At 35.9% G+C, this 25,077-nt stretch overlaps 2 protein-coding genes across 2 annotated transcripts; both read left to right on the forward strand.

Annotated features, from left to right (window-relative positions):
- Positions 1-4,271: 4,271 nt before the first annotated feature.
- Positions 4,272-11,882, forward strand: LOC125662473 (uncharacterized). The gene is made up of 2 exons (XM_048894700.2): positions 4,272-6,155; positions 9,554-11,882. Exon 2 carries the CDS (start codon positions 9,559-9,561, stop codon positions 11,575-11,577), a length of 2,019 nt encoding a protein of 672 aa, XP_048750657.2. The 5' UTR covers positions 4,272-6,155; positions 9,554-9,558; the 3' UTR covers positions 11,578-11,882.
- Positions 11,883-21,360: 9,478 nt separating this feature from the next.
- LOC125662477 (uncharacterized) lies at positions 21,361-22,986 on the forward strand. The gene is made up of 2 exons (XM_048894713.2): positions 21,361-21,383; positions 21,632-22,986. The coding sequence occupies exons 1-2, from the start codon at positions 21,381-21,383 to the stop codon at positions 22,946-22,948; spliced, it is 1,320 nt and encodes a 439-aa protein (XP_048750670.2). The 5' UTR covers positions 21,361-21,380; the 3' UTR covers positions 22,949-22,986.
- Positions 22,987-25,077: the final 2,091 nt, after the last annotated feature.

Consider the following 25,077-nt stretch of genomic DNA (forward strand, 5'->3'; position numbering starts at 1 on the left):
TCATTTACAGCCTCATTTATGACGGACAAGAGTAATTTAGGTATGGATTTCAAGATTTACTATTTATAGAAGAAACAAATAAACAGGTTGGTTCTTTAGTATGGGAACAAAATTGATTAAAGGGGTTTTATTGTAGACAAGATAAATTCATGTACAATTCTGAAAATTACAATATTTTGTTTGTAACTAAGGTTATTGTTAAAATTCAAAATGAGTTTTAAAGATAAAGGTAATGGTATTTGTAGAAGAGTAAAACTTTATAACGGCCTTTGTTTATACATACACTATTTTTGACACTTCAAAAAAAAGTGAAGTGTTGTTTCAGAACTATTTTAACACATGCCACAATTAGGATTTTCCCGAAGAAAGTGATTAAATAAATCAGCATGAAGATTCCCAGCTTTATTTCGCAGTTGACAATGCAATATAATAGCTTTACAATTGTCATAGTCGTAATACGTGTAATATTTAAAATGGTATATACTTTTTATTGCACACTTAAAGGATGATGAAGTTGGAAAACTTGGAACATAAAAAGGTAGGTCATTCCACAATCTGATATTTGAAGGTAAAAAGGTATTCATACATGTATACGAAGTTGTTTTCGCTGATGGAATATTAAATTTTAAAGTGTCCAAATTTCTTAAAGAATAAGAATTAGAAGGCAAAATGCATTAACCAAGTAAGCCTTGCAAATATTGGGGAGCTAATCATTTCTAATTCATAAACTATTCTGTAAAACAACACTGCTTTATATTTCTTCTTATTATTGTTCAGGTATTCTATCCAAATCCACTATATAGTATTGATTTTAATTAATTTATCCTTAAACCTGTTATTATTCGTGCTGCTGCAATTCGAACATCATGAAGTAAATTACCACCTTTTTCCTGGCAATTATCTCAAACTATATCTGACTTTTCAAGGATGGTCGAATTGAACATAAAATATTTTTTTTTATCAATGAATCTCATTTGACTGTATGCTAAATATTTTGATAACTATTTTGAAAATGAAACAAGTATATCTCAAATCAGTAATGAAACCCAAGATAAGCCATTTACCCCCACCCCCCATTTGAATATAGATTTAACTATTTTCAATCACTAATCAACGTCTATTCAACATTGGAATTTCAACATTGACGTAGTTCGTCCCGCATGCGGAAGGCCGGTTTCGAATTCCGGCTGCGACAAACCTAAGTTGTTAAAACAGGTAGTGATAGTTCCATCCCTAAAACGCTCGGCGTAATGTGTGAATGTCACGGATCCTCGGAGATGACGTTAAAAACGGATGTCCCGTGTCACAGTGGATGTGGCATGCTAAAGAACCCTCATAGCTCAATGGCCGTAAGCGTCGAGCAAAGACCTAAATTTAAAGTTCATCTTCGATCTTGGTGACGTCTCCATATGAGTGAAAAATGCTCGAGAGAGACGTTAAACAAAATACAATCAATCAACATTAACATTGACTTTTTTTTTTTATACATAAAATAAACAGTCAACATAGGGAAACAACGTCAATTCAAATTTTCAATATCCCGAGTTTCATGCAGTCTGTAGCGGGAAGCGTTGCAGTTCATACCATTATGTATTTTCAAAAATGAAATTTCTTTCTTTTACTTAAACTTCTCTCGTGTCTGTCGGAATTACTAGCCATTAAATTAGACGGACTATATTTATCAAGATTCATACGCGAATTGTTTACAACTACAACATAGGCATGAGGAAATGGATATCATTACAATGTGTACATATATTAAAAACAAAAGCAATGGAAATGGAAATATTCAATGCTTTGTGTCTGCTAGGATATCGCTGAGTTATAATGGTACAATGAAAGACTGGTTTTAAATTTTAATAAAAAAAAATGATTGATTCACTATTTGATTCTAACGCGCTATTTATCAAATTTACTCATAGGGTGACGCTCGCTCTAAATATTATTTGAATTTATTTATAGAAGTTAAAATAGATTAATCGGGATATATCCCTTGCATCGCTCGTAATTTTGACGAAAATGTACATTGGTTTTGCTTAATTGAAGTGTTAAAGGTCAAAGTAAATGGACGATGGACACACAAACCTTGCCTTCAATAAACATGCATTAGCAAATTAATTTCAAATTTTGCATATTCTATATTCGTTATAACAACTTCATATACATATACAACCTATCATTTGTCCAAATGCTGTCCGACGTGTTTAATATAAATACACCTATCAACTTTTCGCCGCGAGTTACGTCCTGTTGCAGGGTCAGCCAAAGGTCAATCGGTTAAAAACCAAGTTTTCCTTCTTTACCTTACCAAATGTAAGATGTTATTGCTTTGAATTTTAGCCAATTACCAAGTTTTCATTCAAGTTAATGGGTAGCCCCAATCTGGGGCATATTGTAGTTGACTGCAATTGATGGTGAAATAACATATGTCAAAGCTACAGATAGGAAAATTACAAAGGCCAACGTAGGGAAAGACGATTTTTATCCGCGAGATGGCGGACAAGGGACGTAACTTTCGCGAAGTGTTGATACGTGTATTGAAGTCGTTCTTTACATACTGATTTCGACTATGGATTATTCCGTTTACTCGACCAAGATGTAAGCGTTAGGACGGGTAAGGCTGCTTACTCCTGCAAGGCACCTGATCCCTCCTCTGCTATACCCGGGAGCTCGTGTTTGTCCTTTTCTTGATTTTGAATTCTTCATAGGTTTTATGAGGTTGATCACTGTTCGTTATCTCCACTTTCTCATAGTATCTGCAGCTCTGTATTGCTGATATAACACCGAGACAGGCCATACCTGTTATAATAGTTACACAGAGAGCTAGAGTTCCGTAATTAAGTGTCAAAGTGCATTGAACTTTTGCCTACTTTCCTTTACCTCTTCATGATCAGTTTACTTTCAATTGTCTGAGGGAAAATTGATAGAGATTGATGTGACACAAAACAGCTGATGAATCAAAATGCTCCATTACTATTTTACAAAATGTTGTTACATTATATCGAGAAAGAAACACCATTAGTGTACGGTTATGTCTGATGTCTATCGTATGAATTATTAATCCAATTAGTGATCAGCGACAGTGATATGCACCACGCCTGTGTATCAAAACGTTTTACATGTCATAACGGTGTAGATAAAGCTAAATAGGACAGCATTGTCAGATTTAAAAAAAAAATGAAACTAATTGAAAGAGTGGAAACATTTACTTTCATTTTTTCATTTTTATCATCTATCTTTTTTCCCTTTTCGCAGCCAACGGGTAGACTACATCTTGATTTATTAAATTTACCTACATTGGGAATCCCCAGCAACACTTTCATATGCATCTAAACACCGAACACGATATATGTTTTGTGTGTATTCCTTATTTGTGCTGGATATAATCTAATGTAAAACTTATACGGTACCAATTTTGATGCACCAGATGCGCATTTCGACAAATAATGTCTCTTCAGTGATGCTCAACCGAAATGTTTGAAATCCGAAATAACTATAAAGTTTTAGAACTAAATATAGCCAAAAACAGCGTGCCAAAAAAGTGGAGCCAAATTCGTCCAAGGAAAATAGCTATACACGAGGGAGATAATCCTTAATTTTGAAATGAATTTCTAAATTTTATAACAGTAATTAAATATACATCCATATTTTGCAGCTAGTAATGAAAGGATTACAATAAAGTGATTTTTACGTTTTACTATTTTATCTTTCTATGATTCAACATTTTGTAACACATATATTCAAGGTGATCATTATTTATGAATTGTGTTAAATATAGTATGCATATTTTTTTTTCTAATTCGAAAGTTATGAATACACTTTATCTTATTTTTCCCAAAGCAAGGATTAATACTTCGAATTCAAGCTAAAGCCCTTCTACGTTTTTTTTTATTTAATAAAAATACTATGTCTTGAAGTTTTTACAAATATTGTCAAATTATATTTAAATCGCAATATATTACAATATTTCTATTTCAATATGTTTTGTTTTTCACATGTTTACAAATGTTCGTATGGTGAAGTCGCCATATGAGTGAAAGATTCTCGAGAGGGACGGTAAACATCAATCAATCAATATTTTGAAAACAAAAATATTTTTGAAACTACGCAAGGTTAAGAACCACGACACTTCAAACCTACGTACTACATAAAACATTGGTTTGCTTAAATTGTGGAGACCACACGAACAATTAGATTTGATTTAACTTCTGTATAATCAACATTTTTGACAATTCAAATATGTTCTCTCATCCTTAGACCATCTTTAATTGAATGGTTTTGAATTACAGTCGACTCTGTTTATATTGAAATGCAAGGGACCAAGCTTAAATGCTATTCATATTCAAATGTCGATATAACCAATGTTAAAACTGTTAATCATTAAAGCACATAGTTCAATGTAAGCTACGCCAATGGCAGGTATAATCGTTTTTGAAAACGTTGCGGTGGTGGTGGTAGGGGTTGAAAGTAGGTTTATCAAAATAATATGACAAGCAATAAAAAAACGGGGGTTTTTTTTTGGGGTTTTTTTTTTTTTACCTAATATTGGTTCACCGTGTATAAAGATAAAGTTTGTTTATTGTGTCTAATGGTTGTGTATTTTGTGTTATGGTTGTTTGTTTTATTGTTGTTTATTTCGTGTTGTTGTTGTTTATTCTGTGCAATGTTTGTTTATTGTGTGTAGTGTTTGTTTATGTTGTGTTATTGTTGTGTATTGGGTGTTATGGTTGTTTATTGTGTGTAATGTTTGTTTATTGTGTGTAATGTTTGTTTATGTTGTGATATGTTGGTTTATTTTGTGTTATTGTTGTTTATTGTGTGTAATGTTTGTTTATTGTGTGTAATGTTTGTTTATGTTGTGATATGTTGGTTTATTTTGTGTTATTGTTGTTTATGTTGTGTTATGGTTGTTCAATTAATGTATTATTTTCTCTTTGAGTGCATATTTGTTCCTTGTGTGTAATTGTTGTGTGTAACGTAGGTTTATTGAGTGTGATGTTTGTTTATTGTGTATGATATTTGCTCATTGTGAAAGGTGAAGATAACGAACAGTGATCAATCTCATAACTCCTATAAACAATATAAAATAGATAGTTGGACAAACACGGACCCCTGGACACACCAGAGGAGGGGTCAATGCCTAGGAGAAGGAAGCATCCCCTGTCGACCGGTCACACCCGCCGTGAGCCCTATATCTCAATCGGGCAAATGGAGTCGTTTATTTATTTTGTGTAATGTTTGTTTATTTTAAGTAAAGATTGTTTATTTTTTAATTTGTTTGTTAATTTTGTGTAATGTTTGTTTATTTTCTTGACCATTTGTTTATTTTGTTTATTGTTTGTTTATTTTGTGTATCGTTTGTTTATTTTGTGTAACGTTTGTTTATTTTCTGTAACGTTTGTTTATTTTCTGTAATGTTTGTCTGTTTTGTGTAACGTTTGTTTATTTTGTGTAATATTTCTTTATTTTATGTAAAGTTTGTTTGAATGTATTTCGTGTTATGTTTGTTTATTGTGTGTCATATCGTTTATTTTGTGCTGTGGTTGTTTATGTTGTGTTGTGGTTGTTCAATGAGTGTATTATTTTCTCTTTAAGTGCAATGTTTGTTCCTTGAGAGTGGTATTTGTGTATAATGTTTGTTTATTGAGTGCAATGCTTGTTCATTGTGTATGAGATTTGTTCATGGAGAGAAATATTTGTTTTCTATTTGTTAAGTTTAAAGTAAATTCACCAAACATTATATTTCAAGAAGATACTGTCTTTCCACATCGTTTATCGACGGATGTTTAGGATATGAATTGATAATAATTCTCGACATATTGGTGTAAAGTAAATATTTCTTTTGGAAAGAGAAAATGCATGTGCATTAATCACGGTTACTTTTGATCACATCTTTAAAAACTCCTATGCAAATGCCATCCATCACTTCTTTGATGAATGCTAATTTCCTCATAAAAATTATACATACAATAGTGTATGTGTATCTTTTTGCTACGTGAGATATCATTACCTATTTTAAGCGTAGGTTTGCATAAAATGATGAAAGAGGGGGATCAAGGTCGAGATGGTGTTCATGGTATATATTCAGAAGAACACCGGATAATGAAGGTACACCGGAACCACTGTCTAAAGCGTTTCACGGAATCTCAAAATCAGTGAGTTTTTCTATCTTTACGGTTTATATTCATTTCTTTAATTTTGTTATTTTTCAAAACGGGGCATTTTTGTGTCAAAATATCTCGATGGCATATGGGTATATATTTTTATTACTAATATAAACGTTTATTCTGTACAAAAACAAGATAAACCTAATAAACCTTCGTACAAATAACCGCTTTAAGTGTAAAGAAATAGATAAGGAAGAATTGTTGTCGTGGAAGACAGTAATCATTAAATCAACAAAATTGCATATTTGAAAGAGTTTAAATTGATTAAATACTGGTGTTATTACTGCATTTTATGATAGAGAGCAAGTTTCATTGAATTGAAGTTTTGGTGACAAAATTGCAAATAATATCCCTTAAACCTTGCTACACGACACCGTTTCTCTTCGGAATATTGAGGTCCTAAGATGTCTTCCATGGCGTCCAATATGACTAAATGAAGAAGTAGATTATCTATTATTAATTATCAACAGAGATGTATATGTCTTGAACACTAGTATGCTACCACAGTATGTATACCTCTTTCCAGTACTACTTATCCATGTGTTCAAGTTTAAGGTTATAAGTTGATATGAGTGAATAATTTTCTAAGGGACGTAAGAAAAATCCAGAGAAAACAAAGTATCGTCACAGCATAGATACAACTTAGTAAAACAGAAAACTTATCGATTACAAGAAATCGATTTCTTTCAGTATCTAGAACCTTTCCGTCGAGCTGACTAGGTCAGAGACAAATATTATTTACAATTTGATCTAAAATGTAAGGTTTTGAATGCATCCAAACTATGTATCATGCACCTTTTCTTGTAATATACACATTTCATCTCAATAAGAATATATTCAATAGGATGACTAGTAAGAAGAACGATGAAACTGAATCTTAGAGGCAATTGCTACAAAGAAATCGAACTTTCCTGTATTCAAATACTTCTGTCAAATCAGTACTGTTTACTGGGTGTTTGTTTGAGATGTTCTAGTGGAAAGACTCTGTAATCGCGTGAATCATTTTTGACATTGATTAAAAATCTGTATCAATAAAAACTCTTCAATAATTAAGAGACTCTAAAGCAGGTAGAACAATTGTTTGTATCAGTTGTTTTTAACTGACTGTTTAGCAGTTTTAAGGTTTTACTTTGTCGCATACAGAACAACGAAGCATGAAGAATGGCTAACACTTTAATATGTTAGTATACTATACAGAAACGTTTATATGTTATGCGTGTGTCTAATGCGAACAACGGAAAAACAATAGGACAATTACTGATAATACTAAAAAAGGAGTTTTGTCTTAAATAATTTATTATGGCACACTGATTTCGACTACGGATAACACCAATTACCTGATCAAGATATAGGGTTCGCAGCGGGTGTGGCCGGTCAACAGGGGATGCTTACTCCTCCTAGGCACCTGATACCACCTCTGGTGTGTACAGTGATCTGTGTTTGCCCAACTATCTATTTTGTATTGCCTATAGGAGTTATGAAATTGATCACTGTTCTCTATCTTCACATTCCATTGGTTTGTTATATACACGTTTGACTAACGAAAAATATTGCAAAACATCACAAGAAGCGACTACTGCATTTCTTCTAACACGCTATGACCGTGCACTAACCACGGATCACGAACTGATAAGTTAAGACAGAAATGAAATACTTCTTATAACAGGTTATTTCCTTGTGTGCAGATACGACATTTTTAATATCACTTATAAATGTAAAACTTATACGGTACCAATTTTGATGCACCAGATGCACATTTCGACAAATAATGTCTCTTCAGTGATGATCAACCGAAATGTTTGAAATCCGAAATAACTATGAAGTTTTAGAGCTAAATATAGCCAAAAACAGCGTGCCAAACAAGTGGAGCCAAATTCGTCCAAGGATATGAGCTATGCATGAGGGAGATAATCCTTAATTTTGAAATGAATTTCTAAATTTTATAACAGCAATTAAATATACATCCGTATTTTCAAGCTAGTAACGAAGTACTTAGCTACTGGGCTGTAGAGACCCTTGGGGACTAACAGTCCACCACCAGAGGCTTCGACCCAGGGGTCATAATGTAAAACTTATACGGTACCAATGTTGATGCACCAGATGCGCATTTCGACAAATAATGTCTCTTCAGTGATGCTCAACTGAAATGTTTGAAATCCGAAATAACTATGAAGTTTTAGATCTAAATATAGCCAAAAACAGCGTGCATGAGGGAGATAATCCTTAATTTTGAAATGAATGTCTAAATTTTATAACAGCAATTAAATATACATCCGTATTTTCAAGCTAGTAACGAAGTACTTAGCTACTGGGCTGTAGATACCTTGTTTTTATGTTTTGATTCTCTTTATAAAGTATTTTGTATTCCTACATTTACATCTTTATATAGAAGAATCTTTACATTCTTTACCGTCTTCTCCACCACCTGTTGATAAACTATATCCGACTTAAGCATTCAGAGGGCGAAGTAAGATTCACAACTGTGTAAAACGACATCATTGCAATGTGTAAAGATACCAAATGCAAAAACATTGAAGCTGGAATGAATTCAAATACTGAAATTTTGGGGAACTTTTCTATGTTCCAATTGACTTTTTTACGCACATAACAATGAGAACACCTGGAAATTAAACAAAAGTCACAAACCGTTACCTGTATATGACTCTTCGAGTCGGCAGTTGTACGGTTCTTTAGCGTATGAATAACTACCGTGTCGCGAAAACTCCGTTTCTTTGCATGCATTCCCGTGATGATCCGGGTTAGAATAGGTCTGCAGTACCCCTTGCATGTTGTAAGAGGCGATTAAATGGAGCGGTCCTTCGGATGAGACCTCGGAAACTGAAACAGCAATTGTTTTTCAGTCCTTAATCAGTAATGGTGACGGTGACGCTTAGTAATCTACCATCAATCGCGTTTAGTAACGGGTGTTTTACACATAAAGTCAATATATATAAATGCATTTTAAGAGTCTTAATATTTCACAAGGCCGCAAAGATTAAAACTTCGTGGTACCTTCATTTGCTGCTAAATTCCAGATAAGCATATTGTATCGACACATACCTCATTTTTCGGCAAATATAATGCTTTGCAAATATTTGAACAAAAAATTATTTTAAAGAGAACACTAATTGACGATTTCTTTGTTCCCTGGACCCAAACAAGAGGTATTGTAGATCTAGTTTGACCTGGACCCCACGGAAATACATGTAAAATAACTTACAAAGAATCGAATTTGAGATTGGCGGATAAAATACGAATTTAGACCCAGGATATGTTGTTACAGTGAAAGTATTGGTCCAAGTAGCATGTTTACCTAAAATACTGATACCCTTTAATGGATATAACTCTTTTAAAAAACATTATAATCATTTTCTTTGACATTACAGAGGCAATGTGGCAGAGATTGGTTCTTTCGCTCACAGCTTTGACCATAGGCCTGTGTGGGATTGTGAAATCTGATATAGACGGTATCTTAAACAATATCGCCATCAGTAAGAGAACACGAAAATCACCAGCAGACCTGGTATGGGCAACAGGAAACCATATCCAGTCCGAATCCGCCCACCTTGCAAATGCGCTTCAGCGGCGTGCTCTCTTGTCCAAGGAAAATTTGAGATCTACTCGGTCAAGGTTATATAACGATGATTCTTTAAATGCTCAGTATTTTCAACCAGCAGAAACTGCACATTTTGAACGTATTCCTGAAATATCAAAATCTTCACAACATTTGTCCATGAGAGCTCAAACATCGGCTTTAAGAGAGATTGGTGATGATAACTCTTTTGATCTTTTAAACAATGAAATTGAAAAACGAAATCGACAAGCTCAATCGCCATTACCAGCAGAAATTAGCTTAACCTCACGAAGGGGATCAATTGCCGCCATGCAGTCCACCGATCAGATGATTAATGGTCAGCACCAATCACCTATAGCTATCCGAATGCGAACATTCAGAAGTTCCGATGATGACAACTTATATCACCGTCAGCGGATTCGTATTGAAAATCCAGATAAAGCAGCTGAACAGCGGTCTACACTAAGACATACCCGATTTCCCTCATTCGGGGGTTCTGATGACAACATTTTATCTAATGAACAGGCGATTAGTTTTGAAAATTCAAATAGCTTGCTTCAAGAACAGTCACCCTTATCTAAAGATAAGTACTTAAGACAACAGATGGAAGATGATGATTCTAACTCTTTAATGGAAGTTAACTCATTTCAACGAAACAATCGAATTTTCCTTGAACAAAATGGTGCTCGCGATAGAAATATGCGAACCCATGCAAGAGTCATTCATCATCAAAATGCACCCTTATCTCAAAGTGCGAGTGATGATGACACTTCCTGGTCTCGATTGATTAATGGTCCGGTCCCTCAAAATGCATATCCTTTAATGGAAAACGCCAAAAGAGAAAGACACATAAATAGGGCATCGTCATTTCAGGACTATGGGGATGATACGTCTTTAACAGAACGTTTGGAAATCCCAGGATCATTTCAATCCCCAGATCAGAACTACGCATATTCGGAACACACAATGCCCCAACGACAATTTATTTCAGACGATGGATTATCTCAGTTTGAGACGTCAGCCCATCAGTCATCCTTAGCCTCCGCAAGGTCAAACGATCTCACCTTTTCAAACTCCCCCGGTAGAGCTTATTTGAACGACGTTGACCAGATGTTAAATGCAATTGATAGAAAAATGATGACTGCAACACCACCGAGAGTTCGCACAAGTGATGATGATGAAACGTGGTATTCTTCTCCAGCATTGCAAGGGAGAGTAGAAAGTACTCCCCTTTCATATAATGAGCAATATATGGAACTCCAGAGATCAAACAATCGAAATGGTATGCTTCGAAATGCCCAGATGTCAGTCAATGTTGGCAGTGATGACGATGGTCACTTCACAGCTAACTCAATTGCCAGTAGAGTAATTGAAGACAATTTCGCTCGTAGATATCCTGATGTTTCACGAAGGGGACGCGAACGACTCGACTTAATTCATTATAATCGACCTATCCTTGGTAGCACATTTCCTGATGTCAGTAGGGCAAACAGTGTCATCCGAGTTGCTTCCAGCGGATTCGACGACGATATGGTACAAGTATCTCCTTTGTCGAAATCAGTGATCCGTGAAGGACAGTACAATCTAGGACAACGTCGTCGAGGTTCACGTATATTTCCTAGAGGACATTTGCTAATGCCATTAACCAGAACTACTCGAAGATCTACGTTGTCTAGAGCTGAACAAAGAGGTCGACCTAGGAGATATCGAGGGGTGAGATATAGGACCACGATCGGTCGACGTTTATCCAGTGGTGGACGTTTATTACGCGGACGTCAGGGACGCTACACACTTCAGAGAGCAGGTTCACCTAGAAGGAGAACACTGTTCTTCTGAAGGAAATTAAAACACACCTATCTCAACTCTTTCATCAACCATTACAAGTCGAGTTGGTTGTGTTTTTGTTCGGAATAGAATATTTCTTGTTTGGTGTTGAATTCTTTTATTATTGCTAAATATGAATTTCATTTGTTGTTCAATGTTTGATGACATTCACTGTTTGACTACCATCCTTTGATAAATGTTGAGTTAGCAAGGGGAGCATAGGCGTATTCTCATATATACAGATACATGATAGAAAAGATATGGAGAAATTACATCATATCCATATTAATTCCAATAAACAAAATATACATTGTGAACTTGTGTTTTTATTCCTATAATGTGCATTTAAGTGAACATAACACTACAGCCTGCCACTGGTTCTTACACTATCTGACGTATTTCATGCCATTTGTTAACCGTTTTACACACTAAAGTTTACTACATACTTCTCCGTTTCACTGCTTGGGATATGGGGTCCACGGTGGGTGGGACCGGTAAACGGGGGATGCTTACTCCTTGGCATCTAGCTTCACTCCCTTTGTTTTCAGGGGTATCACAACTTAATTTTATTTTCCTGTGCTAGTTATGAGATTGATCACTGTTCGTTATCTTCACATTTCCATTAGCAATGCACCATAGGTCTGCAGATTGGAATACGTCAACTTCACCACGAAAATTCACTTATAATTTGTAATACAAACTGTATGAGGTTTAGTTTTCTCCGTCATGAAAAGATGACGATAATGAGCGGTGATCAATCTAATAACTCATATGATGAATACAAAATTAAGAATTAACAAACACACCAGAGGTGGGATAAGGTGCCTAGGAGGAGTAAAGATCCCCTGTCGACCGGCCACACCCGCCATTTGAAATGTGATGTGGAGAAGGACACCATGTTGTGTACCATTGTTTCGCGAACGATACCGAGAAAAGTAACAAGACAAATGTGAAGATAACGAAGAGTGATCAATGAAAGAAGAAGATAACACCGAGTGATCAATCTGATAAATCCCATAAACAAGCACGATCCAGTAGGTTAAAAGCGGAACATTGGAAACAAGAGAAATAGATTCAGAAAAAGGAGTTGGGCAAACACGGCCCTTGAATATATCTGAGGTGGGACAAGGTCAAATGCATCTCTCATGTTGACCGGTCACACCTGCCGTGAGCTCTCCATCTTGAGCAGGTAAAACAGAGTAATCCGCATTCAGTATTGTTATATATTGATTAATTGATTGGTGTTTTCCGCCATACTCAACACTTTTTAGTTATATGATGGCGGCCAGTTTTTATTGGTGGAAGAGAGAACCCAGATACAATGTACCTGGGAAGAGAAAACCGACCTTCCGAAAGTAAACTGGGAAACTTTTTCACCGGCGCGAGAGGAATTCGAACCCGAGTGGATGGCAGAGCAACTCAACTAAGATTGAACCTTGTTTTTAATATATTTCATGGTAGAGCCCCGCAATATCTCTGTGATCAATTTGTTCTAAACAATAATAATACTAGAAGTGCTACAAACAAAAAATTATCATACCTAAGACAAAAAACAAATACTATTATTGTTGTGGGTTTTTTTTTTACAATGCTATCAAGGATTGAAATAATTTACCTTAAGACACAAAAACATTTCTCAACCCATTATACAAGTATTAATCAAATCTGGCCAAGATTCCAATTGTTAGCCATATGATTTTTATTCTTTCTGTCTGTTGATCATATCTATTATATAAGTATAAGGACCCCTTTGGAAATAAGCCAAGTTAAGCTTTTATGGGTTTTCCTTAGGTTATCAGCATTTCGCAAATTCTTAATTGTTATAACGATCTAGTTCGTCAATTCAACCTATCATTGGGTCAAATGCTGTCTGACATGTTTCATACCGATTGTTAGGCCGTTCTTGACACACTGATTTTGACTACGGATAACTCCGTTTACCTGATCAGGATGTAGGGCTCACGGCGGGTGATACCGGTTGACAGGGGATGCTTACTCCTACTAGGCACCTGATCCCATCTCTGGTGTGTCCAGGGGTCCGTGTTTGCCCAACTATCTACTTTGTATTGCTTGTGGGAGTTTGTTGAGATTGATCACCGTTCTTTATCTTCACATATCGTTATTATATTATGTAACACTTATACGGTACCACTTTTGATGCACCAGATCCAGACAAATGTCTCATCAGTGATGCTCAAGCCGAAATTTTGAAAATTCGAAATAACAATAAACTTGTAAGAGCTAAAATGAAAATTAGAGTGCCAAAAACTGAAGCCAAATTCGTCTAAAGATAAGAGCTATGCATGGGGGAGAAAATTCTTGATTTTGAAATGAATTTCTAAACTTCATCCAAGCAATTAGATACACATCCGTATTTTCAAGCTAGTAACGAAATACTTAGCTACTGGGCTGTAGAGACCCTCAGGGACTAACAGTCCACCAGCAGAGGCCTCGACCCAGGGGTCGTAATGTACAACTTATACGGTATCAATTATGATGCATCAGATGAGCATGTCGGCAAATGATGTCTCTCCAGTAATGCTCAAGCCGAAAGTTTGCAAATATTTGTGTATTGGTTATATTTCCAACATTTTTACATACTTTCTATTGTTATCCAGTTCTTCGACGAATGTCGATATTCGTATCTAAGTCAATAAAGATATATTGTGCATGAAGCATTTATTAAAAATTGACATTTGTAACTTGTAATTGATTTCATTACCATACATGCATCTATCAATAATCCAAAGAAATAGGTGGAGTGTCAGACTAAATTCTAACACATTAGATTACTTGATTCTTCAGCTTACACGGGCAAAAATCAACTAATTTCTGTTTATTGTTATTCATTTACCGTTTGTTACAACTAAGACAGTGACACGTAACGTGGTCGCGAAAAACTGTCGAATATTCCTGATGATATGCGTCGATGGGGATTATTTTTATGATGGAACAATGACATATTTGTTTTCGAAATTATATAATCCAAAATAATTCTTGGGATAGTAAATAAGTAAGTAAGTAATTTTTATTTAAAGTCGGAACTATATACAGGTAAACAATAAATATGAGCTAAGAGCTCTTTAACCGACTATATAGCATTAAAAAAAACACAAAGCACTAATGATATATAATTGCATGTAAAACTTATACGGTACCAATTTTGATGCACCAGATGCGCATTTCGACAAATAATGTCTCTTCAGTGATGCTCAACCGAAATGTTTGAAATCCGAAATAACTATGAAGTTTTAGATCTAAATATAGCCAAAAACAGCGTGCCAAAAAAGTGGAGCCAAATTCGTCCAAGGATATGAGCTATGCATGAGGGAGATAATCCTTAATTTTGAAATGAATTTCTAAATTTTATAACAGCAATTAAATATACATCCGTATTTTCAAGCTAGTAACGAAGTACTTAGCTACTGGGCTGTAGAGACCCTCGGGGACTAACAGTCCACCAGCAGAGGCCTCGACCCAGGGGTCATAATGTAAAATTTATACGGTACCAATTGTGATGCACCAGATGCGCATTTCGACAAATAATGTCTCTTCAGTGGTGCTCAACCGAGATGTTTGAAATCCGAAATAACTATGAAGTTTTAGAGCTAAATATAGCCAAAAAACAGCGTGCCAAAAAAGTGGAGCCAAATTCGTCCAAGGATAAGAGCTATGCATGAGGGAGATAATCCTTAATTTTGAAATGAATTTCTAAATTTTATAACAGCAATTAAATATATATATATATATTATTACTACAGTAACTTGATCCGAAAAGTCGGATCACGTCGAGCTGACAGGCGAGGATCATCAGATTACACGAGACGCGAAGCGTCGAGTTTGATCTGATGATCAGCGCCTGTCAACGAGACGTGATCCAACTCTTCGGATCAAGTTACTGTAGTAATGATAAATTTATTATATACCCCCTTATGTATTTTAAATCCACATTTATAAGATAATAAATGTAATCCAAATTATTAAAAACACAGACATACCATGAAATTCTATGTTGTGTACGCAGTTTTGTTTATGACGCAGTCAATATTTTCCACAAATAACGTAGCGTTGATACATTGTGACGTCATTGTGACGGCATGAATTTCAGAGGATACTGATACGGAATCAGAAAACCACAGTGTGGTGATCCGGAAAACCGGATCACACGCTGTGAAATCCACAGTATCAAAGAACGATACATTGATGGGTATATAATAAACATCCGTATTTTCAAGCTAGTAACGAAGTACTTAGCTACTGGGCTGTAGAGACCCTCGGAGACTAACAGTCCAACAGCAGAGGCCTCGACCCAGGGGTCATAATGTAAAACTATGCATGCATAGACATAAAAACAGAAATTTGAAATAAAACAGGACGCATACATGTATACAGACATCACAAGTCATGCATATATATACACAGGGACTAGCTTTATTAAGATGCGCATGCAGCACTGAAAACAGTTTGCAACTCAAACATAAAAATATGGACATATACATAGACTAAATAAATATGCATACCTAAGAGACAGAGCGGAGTAAAAATAATACAGTTAAATTTGTACATGTAAGCTTAGAAGCATAGTTAGAAGTTAGATCAAAACTTTAAGATTTAGGCAGGAGAGGCTGGAATTTGCATGAGCTGCATTTACAATTTAATTCCCCACACCAATTTTGAATATAATTTGAGAATAGATTATATGATGTAATATTTCTTGCTTCGTTTGGCAAAGAGTTCCAGAGCTTTGCTGCCTCATATCTAAAAGATTTAATCCCGTACCTGGTTGTTCTAGGTCTTGGTACTTCAGTTGTATTTGTATATCTAAAATTGTATGAATGGTTTTCTATAACAACTAGATCTTGTAAAAAAAAAGTGGGGACATTTTGTTGATAATTTTAAAAGTTTCTAAAGCTATTGTTCGCATTCTTCTGGTTTTTAGTGAAGGCAATTTAGATTGTTTTAATAGGTTTTCGTAAGTACTTTTATAGTCACCATAGATAAACCTCATAGCTCTTTCCTGAATCTTTTCAATTTTGCGGGTGTTTTGTTCAGTGCAGAAGTGCCATGTCAACGGGCAATAACTAAAATTTGACTTAATAAATGAATGATATATGGTTAATTTACCTAATTTGCTAAGATGTTTGCCTATTCGTTTAAGAACATTTAATTGCCTTGCTGCCTTTTTACAAATATTGGTAATATGTGTGTTGAAAGAAAGTTTAAAATCAATTGTAATGCCCAACAATTTTATTTCTTCATCACATGAAATTTTTATCCCATCTAAATCAAAAACTATGTTTTTATTGCGTGTTTTGTTTCCAACAGAGATAGCTTGGAATTTTTCTGGATTTTCCTGCATTTTGTTTGATTTAAACGATTTAATCAGAGATATACTGTCATCTTGAAGTGATGCTATTACATGATTTAAAGATTTATCTGATTTTCATAAAGTATTGTCATCTGCATAGTTGTAGAGATTACATTTATTTACAAAGTGAAAGAGGTCATTGATAAAGATTTTAAAGAGTATGGGGCCGAGGATAAACCCTTGTGGCACACCTTTGATTATATTTGACATGATGCTGGTGTGCTCACCTACTTTAACACACTGTTTTCTACATGAGAGATAGCTACTTAACATCTCTTGTGCTGCTTTTGAGAGACCATATGCTTTTAGTTTAAGAAGAAGTAGTTCATGAGGAAGGCAGTCAAAGGCTTTTGAAAGGTCCATTAAAATTGCTGCTGTGCACTCGCTTTTATCCAATGATTGTTTCCAATGCAAGGTGAAGATAACGAACAGTGATCAATCTCATAACTCCTACAAGCAATACAAAATAGATAGTTGGGCAAACACGGACCCCTGAACACACCAGAGGTGGGATCAGGTGCCTAGGAGGAGTAAGCATCCCCTGTTGAACGGTCACACCCGCCGTGAGCCCCATATCCTGATCAGGTAAACGGAGTTATCCTCAGTCAAATCAGTGTGCCAAGAACGGCTTAACAATCGATATGAAACACGTCAGACAGCATTTGACCCAATGCGAGGTTGTATTGACGAACTAGAACGTTATAACGACCACAGAATTCAATTACTCTTAATAAAGTTGACTGACATCCAAAACTTGACCGAAAAGCTGCCAAAAAAGGATTAAAAACATTTTTTAAAAACATTGTTAACTGATTTTCAATTGCTCTTTCAAAAACTTTTGAGATTGCAGAAAGAACACTAACAGGTCTATAGTTGCCTTTCTCTAATGAACTATTCTTCTTGTGTAATGGTGTCACTTCCGCTATCTTAAGATGGTTAGGGAAAGTTGATGTTGATAGGGACATGTTAATTAGTTGACTTAGAGGTTTGCTGACAACTGGTAAAGCGATGTGTAAGAGTTTTGGAGAAATTCTATCAGTACCAGTGGCTTTTTAAATATTATTTTCTTTATACTTTTTGTTACAAAGTCTTCAGTGGCAGTTTTAAAGGAAAATGGATGTTGTTGTGGTAATTATGTTTTATTTGCTTTTATTGCCTGTATACTTGGGTGATTTTCATCTACTTGTTCTGCATCCCCAATATTTTTAGCAACATTTATGAAAAAGTCATTAAAAATTTCATATACTTCTTTCTGGCTGTTTACAAGTGTGTTATTTTCCGAGAGAATTAAGTCTTTCTGTGTGGTGCATCCTTTGTTTGTTAAAAATGGTTTTACAGTTGGCCAAAAGTCTTTTGATTTTGGGCCTCCAGCACATCTTCAATGAAGTATTGATTTATAGACTTGTTTTTTTTTTAGGGTGGTTGCATAGTTTCTTTGTTTTCTGTACTTTTCCCAATTTTCAGAGGAGTTTATGGATTGGTACTTGTTAAACAACATTTTTTTCTTGTATATTGCCTTCCTAAGTTCTTTATTCATATATGGGACTTGTTTTGTTTGGATTTTTCTTGATTTCAGTGGGGCATGTTTGTTAGCTACATCTAGAAAGCAGTTGCTAAAATCATTGTAACACTTGTTTACATCTTTGCCATCACACAATAAGCATAATTTGGTTTCTAATTCCTCTGCAAATATTTCAGCATCAAAATGTTTAAAACTTCTACATAATCTGCGTTTTGCTTGTCTCTCTAGTATGGTTATGTCAACCTGAACAGATATAAAATTGTGGCAGTCACTAAATCCTGAACCAAAATTACATACTTTGCCTGTGTTTGAATTTTCGTTGATGATAATGACATCTAGTAGGGATGGTTTACCAATTTTGGTAAAGCATGTTGCCTTTTTCACCAAGTTCTTAGCACCATGAGTATCACATATATCAGACAATATTAAGCTTCTTTGTTTGTCAAGCATGTTGATATTTAAATCGCCAATAACGATGTAGTTGTCATATCTACTTATAATTCTATCTAGAGTCTTGCTAAAATCGTCACTAAAAACATTTTCATTCATATTCGGTGGTTTATATGCTCCAACAAATAACCATTTGTGACCGTTTGATGTTACCTCTATTCCCACGGATTCTATGTCTTTAAATTCAAAGGTAGGCTTACGATCTCCAGCCAGGTCGGACCCGAGGAAGTCTAGTACTCCTCCACCATGCTTATTTCGATCAGCTCGCCACATAGTATAATTGTCAATTACAAACTGTGCATCGGGGTATGAGGCGTCGATTTTAGTCTCTGCCAGAAAAAGCATGTCGACGAGATTTCGCTGTAATATGTCCTTGATATGATCATACTTTCCTGCGAGACTGTTTATGTTTAAATAACCACAGATAAGCTTAGCTGGATTCGCTTTTCTAACGTTTACTAAGTTCTCCCAGAAGCCATGGTCGTTTTCCACGTTGTTTACGCCGGAAGTGTAATGGTCATCTCCTGATATGTCGATCCCGATCGTTTCGGGCATCATGTCAGCATCTGTTTCCATGCTGGGTGCGGGGTTGTCAATAGATAAACATGCATTGCAGACCCATTGTGCTGCAACGGGTGGAAAGTTGTCCGTGCAGCATTTAAGGTGACATCTTATATTGCAATGTATGCATATCAAAAGTTTCTGATTTTTTCGTGTTTGTCTACTGCAGGCCACACAGGGAAATTTAATCGGCCCAGGGTTGGTTGAGATGTCACCCGCTATAAGAATTCGTAAGATTAGAAGGTATTTTCCCACTGAGTTGGATCCATTGTCTTTGTTTTTGTTTGTATCAAACAAAGAGATTTTTGGCGGGTAAAGTTTTTGCAATAAATAGTCATCTAAGTACTCTTCAAAGGTTAGTCTAGACTTACATATGTCGTCTAAAGATGATTGAGGATCGTGTGTAGTAGCATGCTGGTCGGCAGGTGGTGTAAATCTGCATATTATGGACGTTATGACCAGAGCTATTGTCCAGTGATATGTCCACTCCGCCATTTTTAGAGCTCTTTTTTTATCGAAGTAAAACAATTCGTTTCATTCCTTGTGGGTTTTTTTTTATCAGGAGTGGTATGGTATAGGCCACTACTACTTGTATTAGTATTGCAGATACAATTTTAATAAAAATTTTATAAGTGGGGATACACTTTTAAAAATTAACCAGTTAAGTGACACACCGGTGAAATAATATAGTTTTCCCGTGCAAAACACAGCCAAAAATTGTCACGTAAAAATTATTTGAAAAAGGCTCACATAATACCACGCAGATTTCAGGGTGAAAGATAAAATTTTCTTATGGGTGTCCTTGACCTATTTATTGAATAAATCTGACAAATACATGTGCACCGGCGTGTCCTTCTAGTCAACAATTAATATTATTACAAAATCGTTTCTGTAATTCAGAAATGATGCATAGAAGTGTCCAACCATTTCATTCAAGGTCGATGATATTTTTTAAAATCCTTGGAGAAGCAGTACCTTGTGTTTTGTTTCAAGTATACTTGAAGAATTGATGAGCTTGTTATTCTCCATCGACTTTCGGATCATTTAGGTATGTTACTTCAAGCACAGCGGTGGTCTTCCTGTTTCACTGAAATAAGAGATGACAGATTTCTGAAATCAACAGGTAATCAGCTGTCGAGAAACACGTGTGGTTACGATACACTAGAGATAAGTAGATTGGTCCACAATATGCTGACTCGTATGAAATCGCACCTTTCAGTGAAGTCACTTAATATCCACCGAATGACCATTAAATTGTCATTTAATGACATACCCTGTCACTCGGTAACGTTTCAATCTAAAAACAAATTCACTTTCATACTGTAATCAAAATATTATTGCATTGAAATTCAACTTTGTTTTTATTTTATTAATGTTTTATTTTGGGATCTTCTTAAATATCTAGGGGAACAACTTTGATGCCAGCGTTCCCAAACTATAGATTTTCCCTTTGGGAACATAACATTTAACACATAACACATGTACTTAAACTTAAATTCAACTTCAACAATATATACTATGTTCATAAAATCTCTCTCTCTCTCTCTCTCTCTCTCTCTCTCTCTCTCTCTCTCTCTCTCTGTGAACATATTTAAACAAAGTAAGGTTACCAAATCCCCCGAGTATTTTTGTTATATTCCCCTTAACCCCATCAATACATAAAAAAGTCAACTGATCATTTCCTTATGAAACTAACTTGATATTTTGCAAAATGTAGGCTTCATTGAAAACAAAATGTGATCTCTTGCATTCATGATGTAGTACTAGTTTGTGTCACAATAAAGAATCAGTTAATTAGTTCATAGTGGTTGATGCATCACCACTAGCTAACCCCATCCTCTCGTGACGCGCCTTTAACAAATATATAAAGGGATGCATTCAAAAGCCCAACCACTAGTTCCCACATCTGAAAACATGGTAGGTTACATTTTTATTACTGTTTTTGAAGATTGGTATTTTATTTGCATTTAATGTCTTTTTCAATATGTTTTGAGATCGAAGCAATCTCCGAATTAAAATCCATAATGAATTTTTTTTTTTAAAAGATGTGCGATCTAGTCTATTTCACTGGTGTGTTCTATTAGCAGAAATGAAAATTTTATTACTAGCAATCAGAAAGCTGTACCAGATTTACTCCGAATTCATCCATTTCTATTCTAATTCAGAAAATGATGTTGGGGCAATTCTCCTTTGTTTTGTCTCTGGTCTTAACATTGGCGCAACATAGCCAGCCAGCAGTAAACTCAAAACATCAAGACCAGCCCCATTACGATCCTTATGCAATGCTCAGTCAGAAAGAACTACCATATAGCATGTCCATGGATAATGTACTCTCATCTGATCAATATAAATTTGAAAGAATGAATTCCTTTCCTCGTAAATCTGATGTGAATCGTGAGGCCGTTGATACTGATATGGCTCGTCTCTACCAAGATGACGGCCTCGTCGACCCATCCCTTGCAAATGCAGAATACCGTGGTCCTGCTGTTGGACTTCCACAGTCACTACAGGGAGATGGTTTATATTTAGACCAAAGCCTAGTAAGTTCGCAAAGAGATCCTCAAAATATGTTCGATGTCGGTGTAGGTTCAGATTTCCGATTCCCGAGGGAGTTCGAAACCGGTGTAGGTTCAGATTTCCGATTCCCGAGGGAGTTCGAAACCGGTGTAGGTTCAGATTTCCGATTCCCGAGGGAGTTCGAAGTCGGTGCAGGTTCAGATTTCCGACTCCCAGGAAATGACTTCATGGATCAAAAGTTATTGCTCGCACCGAGTAGGGATGTTCCACGTCCGTATACAACCGGATTCCAACCTAAGACCTTGTATTCGGATTCTAAGAGTGCATTGCCTGGATTTTCAGATGATGAAGGACGTGCCTTATTAAATGGGAACATGTTATCTCCTGTTTCTGACAGTATATCATTAGATGGAAGTTTCGCAAATGTCCACAGACGGGGTCTCGCTCGGTTTCCATTACAGTCCTTGGAATCAAGCAACCTACATGCACCTCTAAGACGCATGAATCGATTGTCACCGATTTCATTTAATAGACTACCTCATAGCAACGGCTTTCGAGCACGTAATCCTTTGGTATATTCTCCACAGCGAAGATTTTTGAAATCCCCGGTAAGTTCAAGGAATCGAGCAATTCTGAGACCGAGAAATATTGCTCAACTGAGACGAGGAACACCTGTCCAGCGGCTGCAGAGACATGCTGCCAGGAGAATCCAAATTTATCCAAACCCGGTTCGCAATATTATGGGTCTCTCTCGAAGTAGATTATCAAATCCATATAATCTACGTTCTATGCAATTCCCCTTATCTCGTACAGCAGCCACGTCCTACAGGTTACTACCTGCCAAAACCTCCAAAGTGATTAATAAACAACCACCATATCAAGAAATGTCTAAATTGAGGCTGACACCAAAAAGATCCACGTTAACTCAACCCAGTAGAGGAGTGCAATATACCAATTTGTTTTAATAAGTCAAATTGCAATAAATGAATTCAAATATTTCAAATTATTTCAGTTTATATTTTTTTCACTCGACGTTGCATAAAAATTGATAGTAATGTGAGGAGCCGGGTTACAATATGTCCTCAATACTTCTTATTGTCAGAGGCGACTAGATAGCGACCTCTCGGATGAGACCGCAAAAAACCGAGGTCCCGTGTCACAGTATACGGGTAGTCGGAGTTCGAATCCTGACCGCGACAGACCCAAGTCTTTAAAACAGGTAGTGACAGTTCCATTACCAAACGCTCGTCATCAAGTGTCAATGTCATGGGTCTTCGAAGGTGACCTTAAAAATGGATGTCCAGTGTCACAGTAGGTGTTTAGCACACTAAAGAACCCTCACTACGCAATGACGTCTCGAGATAGACGTTAAACAAGATAGCATCAATTAATCAATCAGATCATAGTGATTCATATGTACGAACATTCATTATATATTTGTTAAAGAATTCTTGGGGTTTTGCATCCCTGAGATGAATACAAACACCTGACCTCTATTATACACCTTGTATCACAACTATTTATTTTTTTTACCTTTTGGCTGTGACACCTTCGTAGTTTTCATTGAACTATTTCGTTGGCTGGGTGTATATTGCTTAGCGGGATGCTCGAGAATGTTTCAGACGTATGGAGACGTCACCATTGCAGGTGAAGGACTAAAAAAATTAGGTCTATGCTCGGCACTTATTACCTACGAAAAGGGAACGGTCTTTATCGCGCCATGCATGCTATAAAAGTGATGCCTCGGTTTTTTGCGGTATCATCAGAAAGACCGCCCCCATTTAATCGCTCCTTACAACAAACAAGGGATTTTGACGACCTATTCTTGCCCGGATCCCCACGGAGCAGACATTTATAAACAATGGAAAAAGGAATGGTAAAAAGAATGACATCATTCAACAGAAAGATATGTTCGTTAATTAAAATGCATATAAATTTATTTTAATTATGGACATTATTTTCAAATATAGAATAAAATAACATGTGTATATGAAAAGGTGAAGATAATGAGCAGTGATCAATCTCATACATGTAACTCCTATATGGAATGCAAAATTAAGAATTTGGCATACAAACACGGGCCACTATATATACCATAGGTGGGATCAGGTACCTAGCGAGAGTAAGCATCCATGTCGACAACCCAATATCAGCCCGAGTTATTATATTGTAGTCCTGGGTTGATATGTGGTGTGATACGCGTTACACTATCTACATATCAATGAAAGGGTAGGATAACGAACAGTGATCCATCTCATAACTCCTATAAGCAATACAAAATAGATAGTTGGACAAACACGGACCCCTGGATATACCAGAGATGGGATCAGGTGCCTAGGAGGAGTAGGCATCTCCTGTTGACCAGTCACACCCGCTGTGAGCCCTATATCTTGATCAGGTAAACGGAGTTATCCGTAATTAAAATCGGTGTACCAATAACGGCCTAACAATCGGTATGGAACACTCCAGACAGCAATTGACCCAATAATATGTTGTATTGGCAAACCAGATCGTTATAACGACCATATAATTTGCAAAATGCTGACTTTAAACGAGACTGTTGGAACCCTTACACCATTAACTTGTTTGTCAGTAGCCTACTCCGATTCATAAACTGACCATAAGCAGAACAAGCTCTTGCGTATTGAATCAGTTGAAAGATATAAACTCCATATGCAGGTAATAATGGAATATTGCTACATAAATATGGGAAGTTGACGATGGAAAAGCTGAAATCATCCCGTTTGTCATAAAGTTGAGTTGCTAATTTGTCATTAATATATAATTTAAATAAAATATTCTAAAATAATCAATAAAAAAACCCCATAAAATCTGTATTGATATAACAGCTTGGTCTACATGCAAATTCATGAAATGAGTGTTGAGAATTCTATGTACATCGGTAGGCTTTAATTTAAAAAAAATAAAGAACAACAAAACACTCCCATACAATGTTTCAAATTTAAAGACAAATACTTATAGGTTATAGACTTTGTATGGGAAAATATGACGACCGAGTTTTTTGGCGCGTAGACGGACCGAGCTTGCGAGGTCCGTTCGCGACAAAAAACGAGGTCGTCATATTTCCCATACA

The sequence above is a fragment of the Ostrea edulis genome, chromosome 8 (genome assembly GCF_947568905.1).
Source record: "Ostrea edulis chromosome 8, xbOstEdul1.1, whole genome shotgun sequence".
Lineage (NCBI taxonomy): Eukaryota > Metazoa > Mollusca > Bivalvia > Ostreida > Ostreidae > Ostrea > Ostrea edulis.